Source organism: Carassius auratus, unplaced genomic scaffold, assembly GCF_003368295.1.
Source record: "Carassius auratus strain Wakin unplaced genomic scaffold, ASM336829v1 scaf_tig00036707, whole genome shotgun sequence".
NCBI classification, from domain to species: domain Eukaryota; kingdom Metazoa; phylum Chordata; class Actinopteri; order Cypriniformes; family Cyprinidae; genus Carassius; species Carassius auratus.
The window spans coordinates 1-24,205 of record NW_020526332.1 but is presented as its reverse complement, the minus strand read 5'-3'; the positions used below and the strand labels follow the sequence as shown (position 1 = coordinate 24,205).

Sequence of the window (24,205 nt, the reverse complement as noted above, 5' to 3'; positions counted from 1 at the left end):
AGGAACCAGAAACCCGGAGAATAAAACTCGAGGAACCACAAACCTGGAGAATAAAACATGAGGAACCAGAAACCCGGAGAATAAAAGACGAGGAACCAGAAATAAAACACGAGGAACCAGAAACATGGAGAATAAAACACGAGGAACCAGAAACCTGGAGAATAAAACACGAGGAACCAGAAATAAAACACGAGGAACCAGAAACATGGAGAATAAAACACGAGGAACCAGAAACCTGGAGAATGAAAGACGAGGAACCAGAAATAAAACACGAGGAACCAGAAACATGGAGAATAAAACACGAGGAACCAGAAACATGGAGAATAAAACACGAGGAACCAAAAACCTGCAGAATAAATCACGAGGAACAAGGAGGTTGTTTATTCGTAATTCATCTTTAATGACAGGGTTTTTCCTGGGTCAAATTTGGTCTTCTGTGGTGGCTGACCGACATGGTCGTCCACACACAGCAAAGAGTACCCTCATGTAACGTTAGAGTCCTGCGCGGGACACACCCGCTGAAGGTCCGCCCGCTCCCGCGATGTTTGTGTTCGCTCCCGCGGATTTTATCTCTGAGCTCATGAAAAATGTAAACAAATAGTTACTCAGACTAAATATTCGTTCAAGTTAACATCCAGAATAAGAGATTTTAAACATGATTGCATTTAAATAATATGAAGTAACCGATGCTAAACCAAAGCACCACATGGCAAAAACATTGGGTATTTTTTTTTTATTAGCGTTATAAAATTTTAACCGTTAAAACAAAACCGAAACTAACGGCACCTAAACGCAGGCAAAGCCTACTGCATACATGCACCAAACGATTAACAAGGAACTATTACATAAATAAACAGAACTTTGAAAATACAATTTTAACAAAATAAATACAAAACGAAATCCATAAAACAAAATTGAATGCTTTAAAATCTCACAGACTTCACATTCACAATAACTTGCTATTGGAAAAAAGAAAATAAATAATACATATATATATATATATATATATATATATATATATATATATATATATATATATATATATATATATATATATATATATATTTATTTATTTTTTTTTATTTTTTTTTACACACACACAATTAGGCCTACTAAATACATTTTATGTTGAAATTCTTGGATAATGCATTCTGACAAATGGCGATTTTCCAAAACGAAATTCTTAATGTATTAATAATTTTATTAATTATATTAAACTTATTAAAATGTATTCAATATAATAATCTAACCTTTGCCTACCTAAAATGCAAAAACTGAAGAAGATAGTTTTTATTTTCGTTCACTTAATTTCAATGAAAATAGCTGCCGTTGTTGTGTAATACAATATTCAAAACAGGCTCATTAATCACAAATGCAAACAAACACACGAGCTGAAATGTGCTTAGATCTTTACTAAATACAAATAGATTATAAAGCTGTAAACCACATACAAGATGAAATGCACATAAAGAACGCTTAGATTATGGACTGGGTTGAGCATGAGGAGCTGAATCTTCACAAAGGCGCTCATCGCTCTTAAGGAAATATTACGACTCCGCTCACATGCTCTGACGTGAATGCTTCAAAATAAAATGCATTTTGCACTCCAGTTCTACTACACACCATCGTTCCCCGCAGGTCTCCCGTGAAATATTCTGACTGCCCACTCCCGCCCACAGCAAAGGTAAAACCGGCCGCTCCCGCGAAATGAGATATGAAATCTAATCAAATTTTTTCTTACAAACAAAAATGGGGAGAGCACACTTACATTCTCATTTTAAATTATTATTTAAATTAGAGTAAATTATTTGTTTCTAACTTTAGGATATGGTTTGAATTGTTAACATTAACTAACATGAACTTACCATTGAGCAATACTTTTGTTACTATATTTATCTTAGTTTATAAAAACACAGCTGTTCATTGTTTGGTAATGTTACTTCAGAGTGCATTAACTATGTTAACAAATACTGTACAACCATTGATTTCAACAGTGAAGGCTATAGCCTAATAGGGCTTGGGCGCCAAGTTGCATTCTGGGACGTGGCGGCCATGTTGCCAGCTTCGCGAATGTAAACATACAGTCAGTTGAACGAGAAGAGCAGAGTTGGTAGAAAGAAAAAAAGATGTCAAAATCGCAAAAAGGTTGTGGGATTTATAGGGATACGCTAAATAGGGATTCCAGGTATGTGGATAAAATCAGATCTATTAACGGTTTGGATCCATATGAAATTCCCAACAAATAGTGGAGTACCGACAGAGACTTTTTGCCGCACGTTTGCATTACAGATATCTTCGGCTACCTTGTTTGTTTTGTGAGCGCCTACACTTCAGAATAGTTCCGAAGCTACAAGTCAAGTCTCATGTACAGTTCACAAATGGATGGGTTCAGGAGCTGCAAATCATAGAAACGGAACAGCGGCAAAACAGTATACAGTAATCCGGTAAGCTGCGCTCTAACGTTACCTAGCTGCTAGTTTAGTAACCGTTAGTGGTAACAACCATTCACACATGGACTTTTAACAATGTGTTTCAAAAGTGTAGTTAGTAGTTGTCCACCCTCCCATTTTTCCGGGGTTCTCACGTATTTGAGCTGTTTTCCCACTGTCTTCCCGTTTTAGTATTTTCATGTAAAATATCCCGTTAGCCCCTCCATCAGACCTGTCAAGTCTCCGTGTTGTTGTCCTGTTGCTACTCCTTGTCCTTCCAGCGAAACAGATGTTTTCAAAGCATCGTTTTGATTACTTGAAAGCAACCTTAGCGTGATGTTGGGCTTTTTAAGATAGCGTGGTTGTTGTGAGAGCACGATTTCACGCCAATCTGTAACTAAAGTCACGTTAGACCTAGCTTCACAAATCGCTTAACGTTAGTTAATGCATCAGTTTTATAGTACAAATTTTTGCTGTCAGCAGAGGGATAGCAACAAAAAGATGAATGTAGAAATTTCCCTTATTTTCAATGTTTACTTAAGATATATAAATTAACATTCAGATGTTATGGTCTCCGTCGCGCCTCCAAGCAGGAAAGCGGTGTAAACTTAATCCATTCTCATTTTATTTTCCCCATGGCTATTATGTGTTGCGCTATTACACCCCACAATACAGCAACGGTTGAAAATGGTTAAAATAGATTTTTAATTCATCAAATTAATACACACGGATGAGAGGGAGTATGTCTAAACACTGCACAGTAGTCCGAGTGGCAGTAAAGGAAGCATTCAACGTGGCGGCCACGCCAAGTAATGACGTCACGACACCCAAGCCCTATTGTTGAAATTGACAATGTTGTAGAAGTGCAGTTTAGTAATAGTAAAGGATAAATAATGTAATTAAATAGTTTAATAAATAGAACATTATTGTAAAGTGTAAGAGGTTTTATTTATATATATATATATATATATATATATATATATATATATATATATATATATATATATATATATATATATATGTGTGTGTATGTATATATATATATATATATATATATATATATATATATATATATATATATATATATATAAACCAATTCAGGCATCTCGTGAGTGTAGTGTATGCCCCTTTGGGGCCTGCCTGGGCCCACTGCGGGCAAAAAATCTTGCCCGTGTGGGCAGCCCACTGTGGGCCCCAATAGGACCAATTGTGTGCCCATAACATGACCACAGTTATGTACACTGTGTGGGCTGGGTGTGGGCACAGTGGGGACAGTGTGGGCACAGTGGGGAGAGCGTGGGGACAGTGTGGGCTGGGTGTGGGCACAGTGGGAAGAGTGTGGGGACAGTGTGGGCTGGGTGTGGGCACAGTGGGGAGAGCGTGGGGACAGTGTGGGCTGGGTGTGGGCACAGTGGGAAGAGTGTGGGCTGGGTGTGGGCACAGTGGGAAGAGTGTGGGGACAGTGTGGGCACAGTGGGGAGAGTGTGGGCTGGGTGTGGGCACAGTGGGGAATATATTTTAGAGGTTTTAAAAGGCAGCATTTTTATTTTTATATAGGATTTTTGTCCAACAATGTAAAAGTTTTTACTGTTGCTTTTTATCAGTATAATGCACCCTTGCTGAATACAAGTAATATCTTAAAGGAAAAAAAACTTTCTGACCCCAAACTATTGAACACTAGAATATATTTAATACATTTATAAAACAGAATAATGACCAATTATAACTTCATCAGAACATTAAATAGATATGATAGATAATTATAGATAAATCAATCCCCTAAGAGGCACCAGTAGAGCTCTGCCTGATGTCTGATCTTCTGCTCCGTCCACCGTCCCAAGTCTCTTATGTTACAGAGCCACTTTAATAGAAGTCTCCATATTAGATGCTGTAGCATGGCTGCTTTTCATTCCAGCATCTACCTGAGAAAGAAAACAACAATTAAAATGTAAATATGTGTGTGTGTGTGTGTATATATATATATATATATATATATATATATATATATATATATATATATATATATATATATATATATATATATATAAACCTTAACAAAGTCAAAATATCCTCCTCAGGAAGTCTCCCAGGGCACTTATAGTTTTTTTTTGTGGAACATTTTTTTATGTTAATAATAAATTAATGTATGCTTTACTGATAGCAGAGATACACAGGGAGTGACAGAGTGTGAATGACTAAATGAGACAATAGTGTTCGCTGGATTTGAGTCACAGATAAAAATAGCTTATTATTGTAATACAGTAAGTAATACAGGTATAAGTAAATTTTTTGAAAAATGAGCGCTTTAAAATTAACTAATGACTTTAACTTGATGCATGAATATGCAGCTTTAAACCAATTAAAGTGTACTTACATGACAAAAGATGCAGTGACCTGTTCCTAATGACTCTTTACATCAATGAATATCAGTGAAATATTGCATGTATCAATACAAATTAAAATGTATTTTTATTTTGACACCATTGAGAAGACACGCAGGATGACTGCTAGGTTGATCACTTTCAACAATGATGTCCTGGAGGACCAGCATCTCTGCAGAGTTTATCTCCAGTCTGTCCGCACCTTTCCGAAGTGTGTGATGACCCTGAAGACCTCCATCAGCTGCTTCAGCAGTACAGGACTGAGACAGGACCTTAACTCTGCAATCAGGACTAGATGGCAAACAATACACAAAAGAGAGAAGACAAACATTATGTTAATGGATTAAAACTAAAGTTAAACAAAAAATAAAATAAAATATGGTATATGGTTTAATATCTGAAAATGGATAAGGGAGAAAAAAGAAATTATCACTTAAATATTACATAGGTTTGTATGAATGAATGTACATATAAATCTATCAGTTATGAACAGCCATACATTAATGATAACGAGATTTGATAAGCGTGTGTAGCTGAGGTACTGTATTATGCTATATTAATCTTCGTTTATGTTGCTATTTAGGAGTTTATAAGAGACATTATACGGACTTAACCTTACTCCATTAGACTAATGTTACGTTATGTACGTTAGGCCTAACGTTACTGCTCGCTGTAAAACAACAAGACAGAAAAGGAAACCCAATTAACACCACAATGGACGTAAATAAATGTTAATTTAATGAATTCATGTGCAATTTGAAAGGATATATTACCAGAGATTATGTTCTCTCAGAAAACGAACGGAAGTCTGCCGTTAAAACCGTTGGTCATTTAAAAACGCCACTAGCAACATTGTTAATCAAAATTAAAATGTGTAAATTAACTCCTATTAAATAATTCATTCACAACTATTTTGTCTAATGTTACAAATTGTAATGAAAATTAAGAAATTAACTGAGAAATTTAAAAAGCTTACCTGGTTGAGCGGAGCTGGGCGGTATCAGTTGAAGTCGGAATGACAGCTCATTAACTATGCAGAGTTCCGACAGTTCCTGCTCTCATTTTCTAGAATTAATCACGTGCTGAAGAGCTGACGCAAATTTTATGTATTATATTATTAAATATTACTTTTTCCTTTCAGAAATATTTAATATTTAAACGATCGATCATGAATCGTATCCAAAATAAATAAATACATTTATTTATTTATTTTTTTACATAATATATGTGTGTGCTGTGTACATTTATTATGTGTTTATGTTTATCAATTTGCACTGGCTACAAATTGCTGCTCACATAAAATTCAAGGTATTGATGCTTGCATACAAAACCAACACTGGCTCTGCACCCCTTTACCTAAATGCATTACTTCAGACTTATGTGCTTCTAGAAGCTTGCGTGTCACTTTTACAGACTTTTAAATTAAATGTTCCCTCCTGGTTGAATGACCTCCCCATCTCAATCAGAGCAGCTCAGTCCTTAGCCATCTTCAAGAATCGGCTTGCCCACACGAAACCCGCTTGGGGCCCCCTGTGGGCAAAACTGCTGTTGGTCCCGTATGGGCTAACCCACATGGGGCCCATGTGGGTTTAGTGTGGGTTTGCTCTGCCCACACTGTCCCACAGAAAACCCGCAGTGGGCCCGCGCCCACTGTATTTTTATTTTATAAAGAACATTTCATTATTTGTCTGTGATTTAAAAATTAAGACACAAAGATACTTTTTCTTTTTTGCTACTTTATTCAACTGCATTTTATTTTTTACAAAACATTGTCTTCCAGTATAACTTTAGCAGCATATTTTGATCCAGCGGTGAAACGTAGTTTTTAAAAGATAAAGAAAAAAGTTCACCAAGTTTAACCAAACAACTATTATAATAATGTATAAAACAGAGACCAAATAGCCTAGATATTTTAACTATGGCTAAAACTCAAAACTAAAATAATAATATTATTTAAAAAACATGGATATTATATTTACCACGACCGGTGAAACATTTAAATGTCTATTCAAAAACATAAGGCGGTCTACGTGCTCATATGAGAACCGAGTGCGCAGCCTGTTCACATTTAGAGGAATAAATTAGCTCCGCTGGAACAGATGTTGCAGGAACAGCCAGGTACCACTGGACAAGTAAACCTTCTCTGTCCCTGAAACTAATAGGCAGCAAATATTTCACCACCATTTCAGCGAATAGCTTTGTCGTCTTCTCGGTTCTGCCTGCGTTGCATTTAGGTCTTACGTCAAGTGATTCAATGCTCGTTTGAGTTGCCGCTCTGTTATCGCCAGATATTTTATGTACAAATTTTAGATGATAGCGCATTGTATTTGTTGTAGATTTGTGTGACAGCTTGGCACTGCACAGCTTACCCTGAACTGTTTTTTCATCGTTCTTCTCAAAGGCAAACCAGCCATCGTGACTTTGAGGCCATGATTATATCTTCTTATGTCTTTTGAGGCATCAAGTGGAAGGCTAACCAATCAGAGATCAGGGCGCCGCCCAATGTGCTGCCATAACCAATCAAAAAAAAAATAATAATAATTTCGATCATCGTTTACGTGATCGATCGTCGCTGTCGAGTACTCTATCACTGTTGCACAAAGTTATCTGATATTATCAAGATGAATTTGTTCTGACAGTTAAACTCTTGAGTTCTTGACATATTTTATTACCATTTTCTAAACTAAACTAATAATGTGAGAAATGTTGAAGGTGTCTGAATAATTTTTAGTTTGACTGTATGTTTAATTTTTACAGTGCTATTTTACATTTTATTATTCAGTTTCTGTACCTGGACACTTACAAACTTGAAAAAACGTAAACACTGTGTAAATAGCACAAACAAATGAACAGAACGAATATACAAATTAAACACTTTCAAACAGGGCCCACTGGTACAACCTGCACCGGGGCCCCGCAAACCCCAGCTACGGCCCTGCTTACGGTACAAACTTTGTCAATGAACTATGAGGGCAAAAAAAACCAAAACAAAACAGAAACAAAATAATCGTTCATTAATCGTAATACAGGTAAAATGTTAAATTAATAGAGGTTTTGACTTTAGGCCATAATCGTCCAGCCCTAGTTGGACCAGGTCAGTTGTTTAAACCATTCATTAAATTTAATGGGTTCAAAGGAATCATTAGTTCGCGAATCAGACATGTACGGCACGCGTTGTGTAATTATCTCTGCAGTTTAGGATATCGCTCAAGATTTGACACCACACAAAAAACACTTCATCACCGGATATATATATTTTTTTTGTTTGACAACATCTTGTCAATTGATTTTGATTAATTATGCGCGAGGGAGAGAGACCAAGACAGCGCTCGTGTTGTTTGAAGACGGTGAAGGTGAGCGTGCGCTCGCAGCCGGGGCTCTCTCGCTCTCTCTCTGCTCGTTCTTATATTCGCCCTGTTAAACTGACAGGACTTAAAAACACATGCAAATGATAAACCTTCACTCTATGATGGTTAAACTGTGCAATTAATCCACGAATCACATTCGTCAAGGGCCAGGGAGCAGCTGGCCAATATAGTTAATGAATAACGGATCAACTACGACAGCCTACATCGCACATCCTGTGATGTGACTATCGTGAATTCGTACATCGCAATATCGATGCTTAAAAGACACATCGTGCAGCCCTAACAGTCGCAGTTAATTACTTTGTCCTTTTGGTCAAGAAGTGTCTGCTAGATGCAGTGTAAATACAACACGCTAAAACGCATGTGAAGAAACTTACCTTGGCCAGTACAACACTGTTTTCATCACCTGGAGGCTTGTAGATGGACCCAGCCACAGCAGAAAGACTAGTAACTTTCCAAAGACTTGTGGCTTTTAAACTCCTGAATCGTGTAGTAACTTACACCATAAACTAGACAGTTCACAATGTCCGTATGTGTGCAAGTAGGTAAATGGTCCAGGTCTCTGTGCCATTCCGCTGCAGGGAGCTCGTATGGGTCGAGGAGAGGAGGTTCTCACATTTCCACACTGTTTTAACATGACTGGAAGTTACTGCTGTGTTAAAAACTGCTCCAGTACCTCACACGATACATATGGAACACATAGGAACAATGGAAGGTTACACCAAGTGCAAAACACAGGTTTTTGGAGAAGCTCTCAGGCATCCAGAATATCGACCCATACGAGCTCCCTGCAGCGGAATGGCAACATGGTGGAGACTGTGATCTCGAGGGGAGGGGCTCAGTACTATGACAACAACTCCTCACTCTCAATAGTCTATTTCATCCTGATGGGGCCCATCCACATCCACCTTGCAGCATGCATCTAAATGTTGGTCCTTCAGTCTGTTTCTTAAAGCTGTTTCCACCTGTAATGGAATAGAATACATAGATCTCTCACAAATATTTAACTCTAAATAAGCAACATTTTAACAAATTAAAAAATGGGTAATGGGTAATCAGGGATGGGTAAATGTCCCTGACATTGAATTGGTGGGTTTTTGTTAAATGTAAGCTAAAATCATCACAATTGGGACTTCCTGGTATGGCCGCAAGCTAGAAGGTCACGTTCGAGCCTGCTCTCTACAACAATCCTGACTAATCCTTTTAGTTGAGCCAAAAAACTCTCCGAAACTGTGAAACTGGCGCAGAAATGCCTGGCATTGGAAGAGGGAGTAGGGATAAGCCTAAATCAACTACGCAATCCAAATTAACAGGCTTTGGATCGCATGGCATAGAGCAGCCAGCTAGCAAGGAAGCTAACGTTATGAATGATGCTAAAACTGTTTACAAAGAAACTAACGAAGGTGATGTGAACAACAACGCGATGATTCCACCCGGCAATGACCAACAGCTGCTAAATATGGCTAAAGATGAGATATTGGGAGAGATACGCAATTTGAAAACAGAGTTTGCGGGAAGATTTGATGGCATACTGAAAGCTATAGAAGAAACAAGAAAAGATTTGTCTGAATGTACAGAGCGGATGGCCGAGGCTGAGGTGCGCCTGTCTAGCGTGGAAGACGGGCAGGTCGACTTGAAAGCGGTGGTCGAGAGTTTACAGAAAAGAAATAAACATCTTGAGGACAAAGTGGTCGACATGGAAACAAGATCGCGTTTGAACAATCTTAGGCTGGTGGGTCTCCCTGAAAATTGTGAGGGCTCCGACATGTGTGGGTTTTTGGAGAGCTGGTTGCCAGACGCGTTGGAGTTAAACCCAATGCGTCACCCTTTAGTCCTGGAAAGGGCTCACCGCGTCGGGCCAAAGAGAGACACCGATGCCTCGCCGAGAACGGTAATCATGAGATTTCTTAACTACAAGCAGAAAGAAACCGTACTAAGAGCTGCCAAAACAAAGAAGTAGATCTTCTACAAGAATCAACGTGTGAAGCTGTTTGCTGATGTTGCTACGGAGGTGCACAGGCAGCGGAAGCAGTTCGATGTTGTTCGCGACAAGCTGCGTAAACTAAGGGTGCGGCATGGCATTCTTTCCCCATCCACGCTGGTGCTGACATACAAGGAGAAAGTCCACAAGTTCACTTCCCCAGCGGAAGCTAAGTGTCACGGTAGGAAATCCAGTGTTTCCTCCGTGTCATGTTTTGTTATTGTTTTTGTACTTACGTTGTCTCCATGTGCTCGTTTAGTTGATTGTCATCACCTGGGTGTTGATTGTCTCGCTCCAGCTGATCGTCATCATACCTCTGCTACTTATACTCACCTCGCTCTCTCTCTGTTGTCAGATCCTCTCTTATGTCTCCATGCACTAGCTGGATTACCGTCTTCCGTGTTTGTGTGCTGGTTTGGATTCGTGTTGTCGTCCGCGTGTCAGTGTTCCGGTCTGTTCCTGGTTCCAACCATTGACCACCTTCACCTGCACCGCTGACTTCACCATCCCGCTCTTCTCACGCCACCGTAGACCTTCCTTGCCATTGCCAACACTCTGGACACTCTTTATCAATAAACAACATCTGATTGCCTGCAATTGCTTCCTCCTCTTTTATCTGTCGTTACAGTAGGATCTGACCATCATGGAAGCAGCAGGCGATCGCTCCCCATCTCATCTCGAAGAATTTCTGCAACGAGCTGTGGGTCGTATGGATCGCCAAGACAAGGCGATAGATGAGATGGGTCGAGCCTTCCAAGCAATGGTGACGAAGGTGTCCGAGCTCGTTCTCCAGACGCAACAACAACAACAATCGTCACCCGCTGCGCCTCCCACGCCACCCACACCGCCGATCGTCTCCGGGGGGATTTCCCAGCCCGAACCACGCCTCCCCATCCCGGAGAAATATGCGGGTGAGCCAGAGTCCTGTCGATCATTTCTGTCTCATTGTTCTCTGCACTTCGCCCTGCAGCCCCGCACGTTCTACACCGAGGAAATGAAGGTGGCATTCGTCTTATCTCTACTTACGGGAAGGGCTGCCCTCTGGGGGACGGCGGTGTGGGAGAACCAAGACAGCTGCTGTGCCTCGTTCCACGCACTTTCGGAAGAGATGAGACGGGTCTTCGACCGCTCCGCCGCCGGGAGGGAAGCGGCTTGGCTTCTCACGGACCTACGTCAGGGGGAAAGGTCCGTTTCCGATTATTCGATTGAGTTCCGCACCCTGGCGGCGGAGTGTAAGTGGAACGAGGAGGCGCAGTGGGATCACTTCCTGCATGGGTTGGCTGACCGCATCCAACAGGAGATCCGCGCCGTCGAGCTCCCCACTTCTCTCAACAGTCTGATTGACCTAACCATCAGAGTGGAGAATCGACTCGATCAAGCCACCAGACGGAGGGGGAGAGCAGTTCTCGCGAACAGACCGGAGGCTCAGTATCAGCGCTCAGATGTTGCGGTCAGCCCACCGGGAGATCTTGAACCCATGCAGGTGGGGCGAGCTCGGCTCTCCCGGGAGGAGAGGATCAGGCGGAGATCCCTGGGACTATGTTTATACTGCGGCAGTCAAGAACATCACATCCAGCGTTGTCCGGTAAAAGACCAAGCCCGATAGTAAGACGGAGGCTACTATCGGGTGGGATCTCTGCCAGAAAGACCTCTTCTACATCGACACTCCTTCCGGTGAGTCTACGGTGGTCCACCCACGCACTCGAGCATCACGCCTTGTTGGATTCTGGGGCAGAGGGTAATTTCATGGACTTCCAGTTCGCTAGTAAGCTTAACATTCCTCTCACCTCCCTCAAACACCCCATTGCACCCTTTGCCCTCAATGGACACAGACTACCAGTCATCACTCAGACCACCTTACCTGTTTCCCTCACCACATCTGGCAATCATACTGAGGAGATATCATTTTACATTACGGACTCACCTCAATCCCCCATCGTTCTCGGTCACACCTGGCTTCAGAAACACAACCCCAGCATCAATTGGCGCCTTGGATCTGTGGTTAGCTGGAGCGAGGAATGTCATTTGTCTTGTCTTTTGTCTGCTGGTGTTAATGTTTCTGAGTCTGTGTTTCAGGGGGAAGCAGTGGATTTGGCTAGCGTGCCCGCGGAGTACCACGACCTGAAGGAGGTGTTCAGTAAGTCTCGTGCTGATTCTCTTCCTCCTCATCGTCCCTATGACTGTGCGATAGAGTTATTGCCAGGTACTTCTCCGCCTAAGGGCAAGTTATATTCTTTGTCTGTTCCAGAGACGGCGGCCATGGAGAAATATATATCCAGTTCTCTATCAACGGGGTTTATCCGCCCTTCCTCTTCTCCAGCGGGGGCGGGGTTCTTTTTTGTGGGAAAGAAGGACGGATCCTTGCGACCTTGCATTGACTACCGAGGGCTGAACAACATAACGGTAAAGAATACCTATCCTTTGCCGCTTATGTCTTCAGCTTTTGAGAGGTTGCAGGGAGCGTCCGTTTTCACTAAATTGGACTTACGTAATGCTTATCATTTGGTCCGCATCAGGGAGGGGGATGAGTGGAAGACTGCCTTTAACACCCCTAGAGGCCATTTTGAGTACTGCGTTATGCCGTTCGGGCTAACCAACTCGCCGGCAGTCTTTCAAGCACTCGTTAATGACGTGTTGCGAGACATGGTCGATCTGTTCATATATGTTTACCTGGATGACATATTGATTTTTTCTTCGTCTCTCCAGGAACACGTGCAACACGTACGACGAGTGCTTCTGCGGTTGCTAGAGAATGGATTGTTTGTCAAGGCGGAGAAATGCGTTTTTCATGCACAGTCTGTTTCTTTTCTAGGACACATCATTTCGACTGAGGGTGTTCGCATGGATCCTGAGAAGGTTAAGGCTGTGGTAAATTGGCCATCCCCAGAGTCTCGCAAGGCCCTGCAGAGATTTCTGGGGTTCGCCAATTTTTACCGGCGTTTCATTCGCAATTTCAGCCAACTAGCCGCTCCTCTGACCGCCTTGACCTCCCCTAGTTTGACGTTCAGGTGGTCAGACGCAGCTGAGGCTGCGTTTGCCAAACTGAAAAGCTGCTTTGTTTCAGCTCCCATTCTCGTCACCCCTGATCGCTCACGTCAATTCATAGTGGAGGTCGACGCGTCAGAGGTGGGGGTAGGAGCAGTGTTATCCCAACGCGCATCCTCAGACGGAAAGGTGCATCTGTGCGCGTATTATTCTCACCGTTTATCTCCTGCAGAAGTTAATTATGACATTGGCAATCGAGAGTTGTTGGCAGTCAAACTTGCACTGGAAGAATGGCGTCACTGGCTTGAGGGGTCGGGTGTACCTTTCATTGTATGGACGGACCATAAGAATCTCGAATACATTAGAACCGCCAAAAGACTTAACTCCAGGCAGGCTCGGTGGGCATTGTTTTTCGGTCGTTTCGATTTTACACTTTCTTACCGGCCGGGTTCCAAAAACATCAAACCCGATGCTTTATCCCGTCTTTTTGAGCGTTCCGATCGTACTGCTACTCCCGAGCCCATTTTACCGGGGACCATCATTATCTCCGCGCTCAGGTGGGAGGTCGAATCGAAGGTGTTGACCGCCTTAGAAGGGGTAACGCCCCCGGCTCGTTGCCCACCGAACCGATTGTTTGTGCCGGAGAGGTTACGGTCAGACGTTCTCCAGTGGGGTCATTGTTCCAGTGTTGCTTGTCACCCAGGGGTTAGTAGAACTAGATTTCTGGTCAAGCAACGATTTTGGTGGCCTGGTATGGCTCGTGACGTCCACGATTTCGTCTTGGCTTGTTCAGTTTGCGCTATTGGTAAGACTTCCAATCGACCTCCAGATGGGTTACTCTTACCGCTGTCTGTCCCTTCAAGACCCTGGTCCCACATTTCGCTAGATTTTATCACCGCCCTCCCGCCCTCTAAAGGCAATACGGTGATTTTAACCGTAGTGGACCGGTTCTCGAAGGCGACTCATTTTATTCCCTTGCCCAAATTACCTTCAGCCAAGGAAACAGCGGTAGCTGTCATTGACCACGTCTTCCGCATACATGGCCTCCCGACAGACGTGGTTTCTGACAGGGGTCCCCAATTTGTGTCCAAATTTTGGCGAGAATTTTGTAAATTGTTAGGAGCGACTGTTAGTCTTTCTTCCGGGTTCCATCCCCAGAGCAATGGTCAAACCGAACGAGCCAATCAGGATGTCGAGAGGGTTTTGCGATGTTTGGTTTCCAATAATCCTTCGTCCTGGTGTCAGCAACTCTCAGTTGTGGAGTACGCACACAATTCTCTGCCAGTGTCATCTACGGGCATGTCTCCATTTAAGTGTAGTTTAGGGTACCAACCACCTAATTTTGTCAGTACGGAATCCGAGGTTTCGGTCCCCTCCGCACACGCATTAGTCCAGAGGTGTCACCGCACCTGGACCAGAGCTCGCAGAGCTCTGCTCCAGGCTAGGTCGCGCACCAAGGCTAAGGCCGATCGCCACCGGTCGAAGCCTCCCCGTTACGTCGTCGGTCAAAGAGTGTGGCTTTCTACCCAGAATATTCCTATGCGGTCCGTTTCTAACAAACTTGCTCCCAAATTTATTGGCCCGTTTTCTATTACCAAGATTATTAATCCGGTTACCGTGCGTCTTAGCCTTCCTCCGGCGTACAGGAGGATTCATCCCGTGTTCCACGTCTCCAAAATTAAATCGGTGATTTCTTCCCGTCTTAATCCGCCTGCTCCGGTTCCCCCCCCGCCTCGTCTCGTTAATGGGGAAACCACCTATTTGGTTAATCGTATTCTGGACTCTAGACGGAGGGGACGCGGTTTTCAGTACTTGGTGGATTGGGAAGGTTACGGTCCGGAGGAGAGGAGCTGGGTTCCTGCTCGGGACATATTGGATCACCACCTTATAGATGATTACAATCTACAGGTAAAGCAGGCTGGGAACGTCAGGTGACGTCCTAGGGGAGAGGGTACTGTCACGGTAGGAAATCCAGTGTTTCCTCCGTGTCATGTTTTGTTATTGTTTTTGTACTTACGTTGTCTCCATGTGCTCGTTTAGTTGATTGTCATCACCTGGGTGTTGATTGTCTCGCTCCAGCTGATCGTCATCATACCTCTGCTACTTATACTCACCTCGCTCTCTCTCTGTTGTCAGATCCTCTCTTATGTCTCCATGCACTAGCTGGATTACCGTCTTCCGTGTTTGTGTGCTGGTTTGGATTCGTGTTGTCGTCCGCGTGTCAGTGTTCCGGTCTGTTCCTGGTTCCAACCATTGACCACCTTCACCTGCACCGCTGACTTCACCATCCCGCTCTTCTCACGCCACCGTAGACCTTCCTTGCCATTGCCAACACTCTGGACACTCTTTATCAATAAACAACATCTGATTGCCTGCAATTGCTTCCTCCTCTTTTATCTGTCGTTACACTAAGATCTTTGTCCAGAAGATCCAAATGGATACAGAAGAAACAGAATGACTTGTGTTAATAGGTATTGCCACTGCCATAACAACCACACATTGTAGGTATTTTTGATGAATAAATGTGTGACTCTACAATTTTCATAGTCATGAAAATAAAGGAAACTCTTTGAATGAGAAGGTGTGTCCAAACTTTTGGTCTGTACTGTACATGACAAAAAAGTATGAAACAACTTAAAATACGTCATATTTATATTCTGTACTGTGTATACATACACACACATATATATATATATATATATATATATATATATATATATATATGTGTGTGTGTGTGTGTGTGTGTGTGTGTGTGTGTGTGTGTGTAATATGCACTTCTCATGATTGGGTAATCGCGGCAGCTACATTTGTTTTTCTGATTAATTGTTTTGCTCTATGAGAAAGACAAGGTAACAAAATATTCGGGGCTTATGCCCCCTTAGCCCAGCCCTAGCGCCGCCCCTGGAATGCGTTTTTTTGACGGCCTGCTAGCGGATCATTAGGGGCCGTTCACATCACGTCTTTCGCGCGCGCAAGTTCGTTATTTCCAATGTAGGCGCGCGGTATGCGCGCTCATAATGGAAGCAACGCGCTCACGACGCGCACCACATCGAGTTAAAAACATCTAAACTTTTCAGAATGCCGCAAGCGCACCGCAGTTCATGTGACAATAACTAACCAATCAGCTTCAACCTTTCCCGTATAAACGTTGAAAGCTCAGCTAAGATGGAGGAACATCTGTTCATAGCTGTATATGGATTTCCATTTTGAAATGAATTTAGTAGCAGAGCTACTGCGAGCGATTTTTGGTGCTGCAAATCCATTTATCCTTTGCTGAAATTTCCGCGTCTTCAATGAGAGAGAGCATGTAATGGATGCTTAGCAACGACAGACGCCCCAGGAGCACTTCTGCCCGAGCGCTTTGGAAAGAAGGAGAAAGCGGCGCGACTAGCGTTTTCCACGCGTTTTTAGGCGCGAACTATTGAAGACAAAAGCGATGACCCTCGGTACCTCTCAGGCTGACATGCTGATGTGATGTGATATCTGATTTAAGTGGGCGTGGTGTGTGTAAGGTAGAGAGGGCATGACTGATAGTGTCCTGATCCAGTCACGACGCTATTCTCAGCCTGCGCTCCAGCTGAGTAATCAACTTTATTTTAAAAAATAATTTATATATTTTATATTCAAACTGAAAACATGATGTGATTAACACTCAAGTCATTCAAGTCATCGTGTCTCAAGTCAAGTCAAGTCCCGAGTCTTTAACTTCCGAGTCAAGTCTCAAGTCCTAAAAATAGCGACTTGAGTCAACTCGAGTCCAAGTCACAAGTCCCCATGTCTGATTATGGATATAACATTTTATATATGATATCATTGTATTTTGTGTCTGAGAGGAGGTTCTGTTGTATATCATTTCAAATTCTAAAAAGACCAATAAACATATTGATGGAAAAAAAAAATCATCACAATTACCAAAGACTTAAACTACTTCAGTCTGTTTATATTGAATTTAATACACATGTTTCACAATTTGAGTTGAATTACTGAAATAAAATAATCTTTTAATGACTTTCTAATTTGAGATTCACCTGTATCTTTTTGTTTTGTTTTGTTTTTTAAGAAAATCTATTAATTTGAGATGCTTTTGATTATAAAAAATTTAAGAAACCATTAAAATGGAATGCAGAAATGTAATGTACAACAGAATTTGGTAAAAATAAAACTGTAAAACTTAATTACTTAGACATGCTTTTTGATTATTTTAAGTATATAAAAGTTAACTGAATATTATCACTTTTCTTGTCTTTCGTACACTGCTAAATGATTAAATGTAAATGAATTTGGAAAAAATTTTTTTTAAATGGATTCCATAGGGCCCTCTATTTATAATTCAAAGTAGATGAGAAACCGACTGCTCCTGCGTGACCTTTTGTAAACTGTATTTATGACGAACAACTGCACAGACACAGATATTCTAGCAATCTGTTGATAAACACACATCTTCTGTCCTCTGTTTGTGTTTGAGTCTGCTCACGCTGCTCCGCGCTATCTGCTGACGTGCTGACGTGCTGAAAGACGAGGAGGAGTCAGGTCTGACGCTGTTTTCATATAACATTTAAGCGGTCAGACTCTGAGGCGATCGTGAATTTGTGTAAAGTTTATAAAGCCCCGCTAAAAGCCTAGTGACGCCCATGCTTCGTGTGTACATTTCAGAGAATCAGGACAAATATTTCAATCGATCGCTCAGGCATTTAAGAGGCACAGAAATGAGGCACTAAAATCTGCGCGCTGATTCGGTTTGGTGCATACCGGTTCCATAGGTACCGGTGCCATATTGGTACTGGGTTTCGGTACCTAACCCTACACACAGCAGTGAACACACCTGGAGCAGCGTGCAGCCATTTATTCTCCGGCGCCCGGGGATCATTTTGGAGTTCGGTGCCTTGCTCAAGGGCACCGCAGTCGTAGTATTGCCAGTCTGAAACTTTAACCCACAACCCTAGGGTTAGGAGTCAAACTTTCTAACCACTAGGCCATGACTTCCTCCTTTATATAGCATATATAAGCATCATTCATGGAACTAATTTGCGCGTAAATCAGAACTACACAAAAACTCTCCTTCGGATTCACAAATGCTTCGTAAATGTCTGATTAAATGGCTGTTAAACGTGTATAAAGGGGTAGTTCACCCAAAAATTTAAATTATGTCATTAATGACTCATGTCGTAAGACCTCCGTTCATCTTCGGGACACAGTTTAAGATATTTTAGATCAAGTCCGAGAGCTTTCTGTCCCTCCATTGAAAATGTATGTATGGTATACTAGGGCTGGACGATTATGGTCTAAAATCAAAACCTCGATTAATTGATCATTTTACCTCGATTAGGATTTTTTTTTGCCCTCATAGTTCATTGACAAGGTTTGTACTGTAAATATGATTGACTATCAGCAGTTATTTTATCTATGTTCTTAACATTTCTTAATAGGGTTCAAATAAAAAAAAAAAAAAAAAATTCAGGATGATTGCTATGCAAACTAGTTGTCATTTCAAATTGTTACAGCAGTGGGGGAAGATACATGGGCAATATTTAGATTTTTTGCCTTTTTTTTACCTAAAATTCAGTTATACTTAGTCATGATAATTAGTCACTGTCCAACTGAAAACCATCAAGCTTTTTACAAGTTACACCACTGCAAAATTTGCACAGATCAGATCTTTTTGGATTGGATGTTCACATTATTATTATTATTATTATTACTCCTATATTATTTTAATGTGACTGTCACAGTGAAGCTCTGTGACTAGAGATTCCTATTATGAAAAGGACTCCTACTTTGACACTGGAAAAGGAACATACATGCATACACTTCGCCGTTTTGTGCAAAACGAACAGTACTTTGTGTTCAGTGCTGTGTAAACAGAATCCAACTCCTGCCCTCCAGTGTATGACATACAAACAAAATTAAATATCACTTTACCAAACCTCTTTCCAGAGACAATTTCCCCTTGGCATTAGTGTGTATTATCAGTGTATGATTTTCTACATTGCATTAGATGTTAGCTGATGTCAATTAATAATTAATCATTCACTCATTCATTTGATTCGGAGTAAGGTTTTTGACCGTAATAGCTTCAGAAAAACAACTGTTTATCTTTCCATAAGATAACATAACACTATCAACATAACACTGGTAGCGTAGCATGGAAAGTACTAGCCTAAGTTTCAGAGTTTTTTGTGTTTGAATCTTAATATGATCCTAAATGGTTTGTTGAACATAAAATTATGTCTTCATATTAAAAATATCTTGAATGTTATATGATTTTGTGTGCTTATTGGACGATTGTTTGTTTGATTCTGTATTCCCTCTGAACACATTTTGTTGTGCAATGAGCTAGAAGATATTTTTATTATAATGATTTCTACAGCATTAAACATTAGTCATTACCATTAAGATTGAAAAATGTTTTTTAAAAAACATTATTTCTCTTTTTTATTATGGTCATAGAATCAAAGACAATGGAAATGGCAGCCCTGGGAAGACCTCTGTATATTGGTATGCTTTACGACTGCCAGGTGGTATATCTATATCAACTAATTCTCATTCATTTGAAACTACAAGTCTACTAACTCTCAGAGTAGACTGTTAGGGTAGGTTTAGGGTTAGTAGAATAAGTTGACATATACTTGCAAAGTTTCTCATAGTCAGTATGTTGTATGTTGTGGACCCATCAAAATAAAGTGTTAGAATTCAATTCAATTCAATTCAAAGTTTATTTGTATAGTGCTTTTTTCAATATGAATCGTTACAAAGCAACTTTACAGAAAATAATGTTTCTACAATATTTAGTAGTAGCTTATGGTGGTGACTATCAGTTTGTGCACGTTTGACAGGATTTGTAGAAAAAATGTATACAAGACGTAGTCAGCTAGACGATGAACATTATTAATAATATTAATTAATAATTGTTATATGATGCAGTCAAACATGTAGCAATAATTGTTAGTTCTGTTTGGTGATTCAGGGTTAGCATCATCTGGGGTCCTCTGAGGGTCAGCATCATCTCTTCTCAGGTGTTCTGGGTCCAGACTGAAGCTTGTGTAAATCCTAGCTACCCGTGGCAAAACATAGAAACAAAATAGAGACATCATTAGCATAGCTGCTGATTCAACAAAGTAAAATTAGTTTAACCCAAGCTAATGAATAAAAATGCACATTTGATCAGATGCAACTACACTCACAATTTAAGAGATACATTATTCGAATGCTTGGCGAAAGAGATGCATTTTTAATCTAGATTTAAACAGAGAGAGTGTGTCTGAACCCCGAACATTATCAGGAAGGCTATTCCAGAGTTTGGGAGCCAAATGTGAAAAAGCTCTACCTCCTTTAGTGGACTTTGCTATCCTAGGAACTACCAAAAGTCCAGCGTTTTGTGACCTTAGGGAGCGTGATGGGTTGTAGCGTGGTAGAAGGCTAGTTAGGTACGCAGGAGCTAAACCAATTAGGGCCTTATAGGTAAGTAATGATAATTTGTAACTGATACAGAGCTTAATAGGTAGCCAGTGCAGAGACTGTAAAATTGGGGTAATATGATCATATTTTCTTGACCTGGTAAGGACTCTAGGTGCTGCATTTTGGACTACCTGTAGCTTGTTTGTTGAAGAAGCAGGACAACCACCTAGAAGTGCATTACAATAGTCCAGTCTAGAGGTCATGAATGCATGAACTAGCTTTTCTGCATCAGAAACAGATAACATGTTTCGTAGCTTGGCAATGTTTCTAAGATGGAAGAATGCAGTTTTTGTAACATTGGAAATATGATTTTCAAAAGACAAATTGCTGTCTAATATGATACCCAGATTTCTGACTGTAGAGGAAGTAACAGTACATCCGTCTAGTTCTGTGTAGTGTTTTTTGGTCCAATAATTAATATCTCCGTCTTATCCGAATTTAATTGGAGAAAATTATTTGTCATCCAATCTTTTACATTTTTAACACACTCTGTTAGCTTAGATAATTGAGAATTGATAATCGTTGAGATATATAGCTGAGTATCATCAGTGGAAGCTAATTCCGTATTTTCTAATAATATTACCAAGGGGCAACATGTATATTGAAAATAGAAGGGGACCTAGGACGGATCCTTGTGGCACTCCAAATTTTACTGATGATAAATGAGATGACACCCCACTTAAGTAAACAAAATGGTAGCGATCGGACAGGTAGGATCTAAACCATCTTAGAGCCTGCCCTTGAATACCTGTATAGTTTTGTAATCTATCTATGAGTATGTCATGGTCTATGGTGTCGAACGCAGCACTAAGATCAAGTAAGACTAGAAATGAGATGCAGCCTTGATTTGACAGAAGGAGCAGGTCATTTGTAATTTTAACAAGTGCAGTTTCTTTGCTATGGTGGGGCCTGAAACCTGACTGAAATTCTTAATACAGATCATTTTTATGCAGGAAGGTGCTCAATTGAGCAGACACAACTTTTTCAAAATTTTTTGACATAAATGGAAGATTTGAAATAGGCCTATAATTTGCCAGTACACTAGGATCTAGTTTTGGTTTCTTAAAAAGAGGCTTGATAACCGCCAGCTTGAATGGTTTTGGGACGTGAGCTAAAGATAACCACGAGTTAATGATATTGAGAAGCGGTTCTTCGGCTACAGGTAACAACTCTTTCAGTAATTTAGTGGGTACAGATCTAATAAACATGTTGTTGGTTTAGATACAGTGATAAGTTTATTTAGCTCTTCCTGTCCTATAGTTGTAAAGCACTGTAGTTTATCTTTGGGTGCGATGGATGAAACTGAAGTGTTAGATGATGTAGAATCTACATTCGCTATTGTATTTCTAATGTTATCTATTTTATCAGTGAAGAAATTCATAAAGTCATTACTATTTAACGTTGGTGGAATATTTGAATCAGGTGGCGTCTGGTAATTTGTTAATTTAGCCACTGTGCTAAATAAAAACCTTGGATTGTTTTGGTTATTTTCTATGAGTTTGTGTATATGCTCTGCCCTAGCAGTTTTTAGAGCCTGTCTATTGCTGGACATACTGTTTTTCCATGCAATTCTAAAAACTTCCAAGTTAGTTTTTCTCCATTTGCGTTCAAGACTACGAGTTTCTTTCTTGAGAGAGTGAGTATTACTGTTATACCATGGCAAGTTATTAAGCAGACAGTCTAATGACTGCTAGTTGACATATAGTTGCAAAGTTACTTACTGTTACTAGAATGTTTACAGTGGACAATCAAAATAAAGTGTTATACCTTTTTTTCTTTTCACCAAATGTTTAATCATGACCAGTCCTTGTGAAACAAAACTATAATACCTGCACATTTGCATTTACATTTACAACAGTACATCACTCCCTCATACATAAAATAACACTTAAAGCCATTTTAATTTCAGGTGTTACACTCTGGGATAAGAAATCATTGAGTGAAAAATTTGGACACTCGTCAACAGACCCAGACAAATCTGCTGTTCAGTAGCACTGATTCTCTCTCTAGTAAGTCCAACCTCCTGGGTGTAAGTGCTTCCCTGAAGGCCAGTTTCTTGGGGGGGCTTGTGGATGTGGGAGGATCTGGCAAGTTCCTGCATGACACCAAATCCTCAAATCAATAGTCCAGAGTTACAATGTATTACAGAGAAACCGCAAAATATGAATAGCTCACTATGTCCCAGCTGGGCCAGTTCATCTACCCTGAGGTGTTTGACAAGAAAACTGCAACTCATGTGGTCACGGCAGTACAGTATGGAGCTCAGGCCCTCATGGTGTTTGATCGGACATTTTCAGAAGACGAGAACAAGCAGGAGATTGAGGGAGAACTGAATATCATGTTCAAGAACATCCCTTCATTTTCAATTGATGCAGAAGCATCTGGCAGTATGAAAGAACATGAAAAGAAAAAGGCTGAGAAAATCACCTGCATATTTCATGGGGATGTCCTACTTGAGGAGAACCCCACCACATACATGGAATCCATTGAGATATACAAGAAGCTCCGCATTCTGCTGAAGGAGAATCCACAGAATATGGTTCCAATAAAAGTCTGGCTCCATCCTCTTCATCTGTTAGAGAACAAAGCAGCTCGGCTCGATAGAAAAATGACCACAAGTCTGATTTCTGACGCTGATCATATAATCAAGGAGCTTGGAGAGGCAGAGAGGACACACAATGACCTGTGAATTGGTCAATGCTCTTAGTGACATCAAAGAGAGACTGCAATTATTTAATAAATCATTTTGCATGTACAAGACAATGTTCATAGAAGCAGTCGGCAGGGTCTTGCCTGTTATTCAAAGAGGAATGGAAGAGGAAAATTTCTGGAAGACATCCTGAAGATCCACAGGAGCTCCCCATTCAGTGCTGATATGCTTAAGTCGTGGTTAAATGATGCAAGGTCTGAACTTCTCATCTTGAGTTCTTACATCAAGATGCTACAGGGGATCGATATCAAATACTCAGTTGATCTCACTACCACCTTATTTGATCCTGAAGTTGATGCAGTGTGGGCTTGACCTTCACATGTCTGAAGTATAAAGACTCATATATTTCAAGCCTGAAGGAGTATATTGAATCTGACAAGTTTAAAGAGCTAGAAGAGAGTAAAACTTTTTCTGTTAAATCTGTTCAAAAGTGGTTCAATGAACACCGCTGGAGTGATGCTGGGTTAAAGTGGTTTAATGAACGCAGTGAGAGTGATACTGGGTTTTCTGTGAAATCTGTCACAAAGTGGTTCAATGATAACAGTGTCTCAATGAACATAAGAGAGAACTTGTCTCAATTCAGGTGGTTTGCAGAGGCCAATAAATATGAAAAGAGAATCCACTTCAGTATTTCTGCCATCTCCAATCCCAACATTGCAGGCTCCTCCATCTATCTCTATGAAAAAGGGAAACTGACAGAAAAACAGTTCAAGTCTGTGTCCAACCCCGCCACCCCCACCAATAGTGAAAAATGTATGGGACCAAGCTGTGTACCTTAAACTGCAGAAGTCTTCATCTAGAGACAGAGTGCAGTACAGAGTGGAATACAAGCGGGTGAAACCACATTCTGGAGCTGAGGAACCATGGCCTCATATTGACACATATGAAGAATTGGA

At 40.9% G+C, this 24,205-nt stretch overlaps 1 protein-coding gene across 1 annotated transcript; it reads left to right on the top strand.

Annotated features, from left to right (window-relative positions):
- The first annotated feature begins 315 nt into the window (after positions 1–315).
- Positions 316–23,601, top strand: LOC113082682 (stonustoxin subunit alpha-like). Its single transcript, XM_026254225.1, has 2 exons — positions 316–375; positions 22,509–23,601. The coding sequence occupies exon 2, from the start codon at positions 22,776–22,778 to the stop codon at positions 23,286–23,288; it is 513 nt and encodes a 170-aa protein (XP_026110010.1). The 5' UTR covers positions 316–375; positions 22,509–22,775; the 3' UTR covers positions 23,289–23,601.
- The last annotated feature ends 604 nt before the right edge of the window (positions 23,602–24,205 follow it).

What these genes read in the sequence shown, in the direction of transcription:
- LOC113082682 (XM_026254225.1), top strand. Translation starts at nt 22,776, where the DNA reads ATGTCCCAGCTGGGCCAGTTCATCTACCCTGAGGTGTTTGACAAGAAA.